Source organism: Solanum stenotomum, chromosome 9 (assembly GCF_019186545.1).
Source record: "Solanum stenotomum isolate F172 chromosome 9, ASM1918654v1, whole genome shotgun sequence".
NCBI lineage: Eukaryota > Viridiplantae > Streptophyta > Magnoliopsida > Solanales > Solanaceae > Solanum > Solanum stenotomum.
In genome coordinates this window covers 7,541,948-7,547,432 of record NC_064290.1, presented here as the reverse complement: position 1 = coordinate 7,547,432, position 5,485 = coordinate 7,541,948, and the positions used below count along the sequence as shown (strand labels likewise).

The following is a 5,485-nucleotide window of genomic DNA, read 5'->3' as shown; positions in this document are numbered from 1 at the left end:
AGATATACCTTACTTGCCAAAATTCGAAAGTTATTTCCATGGAATAATTATCTTGCAAGATTAAAAATGCAAATTGTTATATTTTTAGATATCCTTGAAGGCAAGTAATTAAATTATGGATAAAAAAGGGAGAGCAAAATATTGTAGCATAGAGCTTGCAAGCCGGGAAGTACCCCCTATAAATAATCACCACCTCTCACTAGTCTAAACACACACACACAACAAAAAAACACTTCATTCTCTACTATTTTCATACAGTATATGTTTTTCTCTTATCCCCCACCACCCCCACCCCTATTACCCCTTACCCCACCTCCATCTAGTTTCTTTCATCCCTCAAGAATATTTTTATTTTCTCTTCTTGAACTTAGATATCATATACCCTCTCTTCTCATTTGTTCTTTCTCATCTATTTTTCCTTCACATCTTTGTCTTAACAACAAATCAACCACAAAAAGAAGTAGAATAAAAAAACAAGAGAAAAAGAAGCTTGTTTGATTTATCCTCCTTCCATATAGAATTGTAAGTAAGGCAAATTACCCAAAAAAAAAAGAGTTCTAAAGGTTTTATACTAGGAAAATTCATTTCTAGCATCACCCTCACACACAAAAGATTGAAAAACGCTAACGCATAACTATATATCAAATTGTTTTATAAAAAAAATGTGTGTTTATATCTTATCGTGTGTTTTTTTTGTAGAAAAAGGAAGGGTTGATGGCCCCCGATGATAGAGGAATGAGGAACGGGGGAGGAACCAGACAAGCGCTAAAAAAAGGGCCATGGACAGCAGGAGAGGACGCAATTTTGATGGATTATGTTAAGAAACATGGAGAAGGGAATTGGAACGCGGTTCAAAGGAATTCAGGATTGATGAGATGTGGAAAAAGTTGTAGGTTAAGATGGGCTAATCATCTTAGACCTCATCTTAAGAAAGGCGCGTTTACTCCTGAGGAAGAAAGGATTATTATCGACCTTCATGCTAAACTTGGCAACAAATGGGCTCGCATGGCTGCTCAGGTTAAATTTTTCTTTCTCTTTTCAATTTGTTCTTACATCTATGTCCTTTGTGCATATATATAGGATCTTGTTGTTTCTATTTTCTAGCCTTGAATTGATTTTACAAACCAAACAAATCATAGAGTTGTTGATTATCTTCTTGATTCATTTAGTTTTGTTGGTTTCTTTTTAATTTTCATCTTGGTTTTTAGTCGATTCATATTTTATCGCCATGCGTGTGGAGTTTTGGGTTTAATTTGTTATAGATTGTTATTTCTCTATTGAATCTTAACTTTAATTTGGATATTGATCTCATTAATTTATCTGGTTGATTCAATTAGTTTTGTTGGTTTTTATTTTTGTTAGATTCATATTTCATTGCCATGCGTGTGGAGTTTTCGGTTTAATTTGTTATAGATGGTTATTTCGTTGTCATTATAATTTCTCTATTGAATCTTAACTTCAATTTAATTTGGTCATTGTCCTCATTAATTTACGAGTCTTTTTTTAATGTTTTGATCTAATTAATGATGAATTATCTAATTTTATTTCATTGATTACAGCTACCTGGAAGGACTGATAATGAGATAAAAAATTACTGGAACACGAGGCTAAAGAGAAGACAAAGAGCTGGTTTGCCTATATACCCTCAAGAATTACAATTACAAAACCAACAAGAAAACAATCAACCCCAAAGCCTTATTTCTTCACCATTTGATCATCCCCAAAGAGCAACTTATAACAATCCTCCCCCTCTTTCCCTTTTGAATGTTTTCAATCCTTCAACCATGAGACCCTCTATTACACATCAATTCCCCCTTAGTAGTAACACCATTTTTCGCGATCCTCCTAAAGGCCTTCCCTTGACAATATTACCGTCTTCTTTGAGAAATTCACCTTTTTTGTCATCTATGCCTAACAATAATTTCGGTCATACTTTGTCCAATATAATACCAATGTCGTCATTTCAACAAAACTATCCGAATTTTAGCTTAACAACAAGGCCATTTATGGGGATTCCTTCGAACCAAAATGAATTAATGTCTGGTATAGGTATTAATTCTATTAATTACCCCTCACGGCCATCATTAATGACTGCATCGTCTTCTGAGAATACATGTAGTGATTTTGGTTCTAGTGATGCTAATAATTATGCGAATGTTGGATTATCGCAAGGAAATAGTGGATTATTAGAGGATTTATTGAAGGGGGCTCAAAATTTATCTCGATCTACGAAAAATGAAGAGAATAATAATAATCTTGATTTAAATGGAAAAGGGAAATCATTATGGCAAGACTATGGTTTAGTGGGAAATCATCAAGATGAAGCCATTTTAACTGAAGAATCAGTTTACAGCTTTGCTCATGGTGGTGATGTCAACATGAACAACTCCTCTGAAAGCTCCAGCACTGATCCCAACGCATCTTCAGGTAAATATTTAAATTACGATTTATAAAATAATAGAAATTAGCTATGAAATTTGTCGTTTATCTCTTTTATTCCTTTCAAGTGACTAGAAAATAAAGAAATATATTAACTAGTTAATATATTCAAGATAATTGTGTACTCCTCCTGATTTTTTCTCTTTTAGTTGTCTATTACTCTATCAAAAATGATTTTCACTTTTTTTTTTTGTCATTTTTAACATATTATGAGCAAAAAAAAATTGATTTTCTTGTTTTATCCTTGCTATTAGATATTAATTTCACAAATAATTTTATAAGATTTTTCTGAAATGCTAATAGTCATGGGTATTATAGTAAAAGTACCTTATTTATTTATTTATTTTTAAAAAAAGTGCAAAGTATATTACAGACAAATAAAAATGAACAGATGGAGTGTTTACAAAGTATTGCCTCAATTTATCTTATTTCATTAGATTCAGGATGTGATATGATTTCGAAGTAAATCACTAATAGAATTCTTACCATCCATCTTTAAAATATGATTAACAACCGTTTTTGTCGTTTATCGACAAAAATTGTCTGTTGCTAATTCCAGATCATATCGTAGACAATTTTTATTTTTACTATCATACCCCTAGCACTTATTATTATTATTTTTCAAATCATTTTCCAAGATGTTTTGAAATGCTAATACTCATGAGTATTATAGTAAAAATACTTTTTTATTATTTTTTTAAAAAATAAAATGTAAAGTACATTATGGACAAGTAAAACTGAATGAAAAGAATATATATTTACAAGATATTGTCTCAAATCATCTTATATCATTATATTCGGAATGTAATATATTTTCAAAGTCAGTCACTAACATGATTCTTAAAATCCTTTGGTAAATAGGATTAATAATCGTTTTTGTCGTTTATCGACAAAAATTGTCCGTTGCTAATACCAGCTCATACCATAGACTATCTCTACAACAATAATTCTTTTTTTTTTCTTTCTTATATTTTGAAGTAACTTTTAATTTTTTGCTTGTTATAGGGATATTCTTGAGAAAGGAAGGTTCATTACAAGGAATTAATCAAGTGGATGAGCATATAATGTGTCTTCTTAATAATTATCCTCTAGATCAAGAACCAGTTCCAAATTGGTATGATGAAAGTGATGACAAAAAAATTAATTCAAAAATTGGTGCTGATGATCACAAAGCTGAAAGTTTGGGTGAAGATTCTTCCAAGTCACAAGTGGCAATAACAACAACATCAGGGCCAAAACAGCATGATTGGGAACTTGGAGGGTGTTGTTGGAACAATATGCCTCCTTTTTGTTAGAATAAATTGGAAGGAAAAAAAAAACATTGTTGATTAGGTTAAAGAAATTGGAAAAGATTGAGGGATACCTCTCTTTCCTTTTTTTTTTTAGAAAACCTTAGGTTGAGATATATTTATAGGTATATTTGATCGATGATCGATCATTTGGGATTGTCCTAGATTATTTGTTGTTTTCGTTGAGTTAGAGTTGTCTAGTTTTAGTTTTAGGGTATGATTGCTCGAATTCTTTAGAAATGTTGTTGAGTGCATGTTGGATACTCTAGAAACAATGCATTTTGGAGGATCTCGCACAAAGTTTGGCGATAGTTTTGGAGACCCGAGCAATATAAGTTTTAGAGCAGTCAGTTCTGTGAACAACAATCAAGATTTATCTTGTTAAGCTTGTTTTATATATGGGTGTGTTATGAACGATATCTCTGGGAAATTGAAAGTTATTTATGTTTAATTTGTTTGAGACTGAAATTGCTGATTATTATTTTTTTGGCATATATAGTGCCAAAGAGTTGGATGTCGCGTTTTGAAATATGTGTTTGGTATGGCAAAAAAATATTTTTTGGATCAATTTCAATCCACTTAACTGAATTATTCATTGCGCCTCTCATTTGAAATAAAATTTATCTCACTCTCACAAAGTGATAATCTTGTTACAAGTATTTATGTACCATTCATTAATTAACTAATTAGTTGTAACATGTAAATAACTACATGTACTTTTTACTACTTTCACCGATTCATTTTACTTGGCTCATATTGATTTGGCATACCGTCTCTTAATACATAAATTGGACAAGTAAGAGAAAAAATTATTTTTTATTGTAAGGGTCAAGTAAAATGAAACGAATAGAATAATAAATTCCATTCCTTTTTTCTAATATTCCCGGAGTTTTACTGTTACTAGCTCATAATAGACTTTGTGCTTACTTTAAGAGAATAATAAATGGGGTGCATATTTTATCATACTTTCTCCATACACTTTTACAAGTCCACTTTAAACTGTGCTCGTTCCTTAAACAACACTAATTAATATAAGTATTTTTTCATAATACCCAATATTAATTGATGTTTAGTCGTCTTATATCTTGAGAAATGATTTTAAAAATAAATAATTAATGTAGAAGATAAATGAAAAAAAATCATGTGTTTTTTTTATATATTCTTAAAGTTACAAATAAAAATAAATATATATTTTAAGTATAATAAACAAATAAAAGTAAATGAAGAGATTAATTAATACCTACGAGACAGTGGTCATTCAAAAAAAATGGAAAATAATTTAGGAAGCTAATAACTAGTGTAAAAGGAAAAAATAGAAAATACAAATAATCATTATCCTAAAATAAATATATAAATAAAATATTTTTAAAAAATAATAAACAAATAAAAATAAATGAATCGTTATTTTCTTTCTCCATTATAGCCCCCAATAAGAGAGCTAGACTTAGATCACATCCTTCTTTATCCGGAATCTCGCAAAAATATGGTGATGTATGTCTTTACTAAATTTAGAAATTTTAATGATGCCATAGGTCATAACTCATAAGAAGCCCATTGTCAAATGTCAATTGCTTCAAATTTAGTATTCTCATTTTTACTTATTCGTTCCTATATATTTATATCACTAATTACTTTTAATGAAACTACAAAGTTCAAACAAAATAAATAAAAGGGAAAAAAGGATAAATATACTCTCGAACTATTATAAATGGTATGCAGATATTCTCTGTCATACTTTTGGGACATTGGTGTCCCTG

The 5,485-nt window shown here is 30.0% G+C and overlaps 1 protein-coding gene across 1 annotated transcript; it reads left to right on the top strand.

The window, feature by feature from the left end:
• The first annotated feature begins 714 nt into the window (after positions 1 to 714).
• On the top strand, positions 715 to 3,803 carry LOC125876853 (transcription factor MYB97-like). Its single transcript, XM_049558110.1, has 3 exons — positions 715 to 1,017; positions 1,560 to 2,427; positions 3,445 to 3,803. The coding sequence occupies exons 1-3, from the start codon at positions 715 to 717 to the stop codon at positions 3,732 to 3,734; spliced, it is 1,461 nt and encodes a 486-aa protein (XP_049414067.1). The 3' UTR covers positions 3,735 to 3,803.
• Positions 3,804 to 5,485: the final 1,682 nt, after the last annotated feature.

What these genes read in the sequence shown, in the direction of transcription:
- LOC125876853 (XM_049558110.1), top strand. Translation starts at nt 715, where the DNA reads ATGGCCCCCGATGATAGAGGAATGAGGAACGGGGGAGGAACCAGACAA. An exon ending in GGGCTCGCATGGCTGCTCAG is followed by an intron (nt 1,018 to 1,559) that starts GTTAAATTTTTC and finishes CATTGATTACAG; the next exon opens with CTACCTGGAAGGACTGATAA. An exon ending in TGATCCCAACGCATCTTCAG is followed by an intron (nt 2,428 to 3,444) that starts GTAAATATTTAA and finishes TGCTTGTTATAG; the next exon opens with GGATATTCTTGAGAAAGGAA.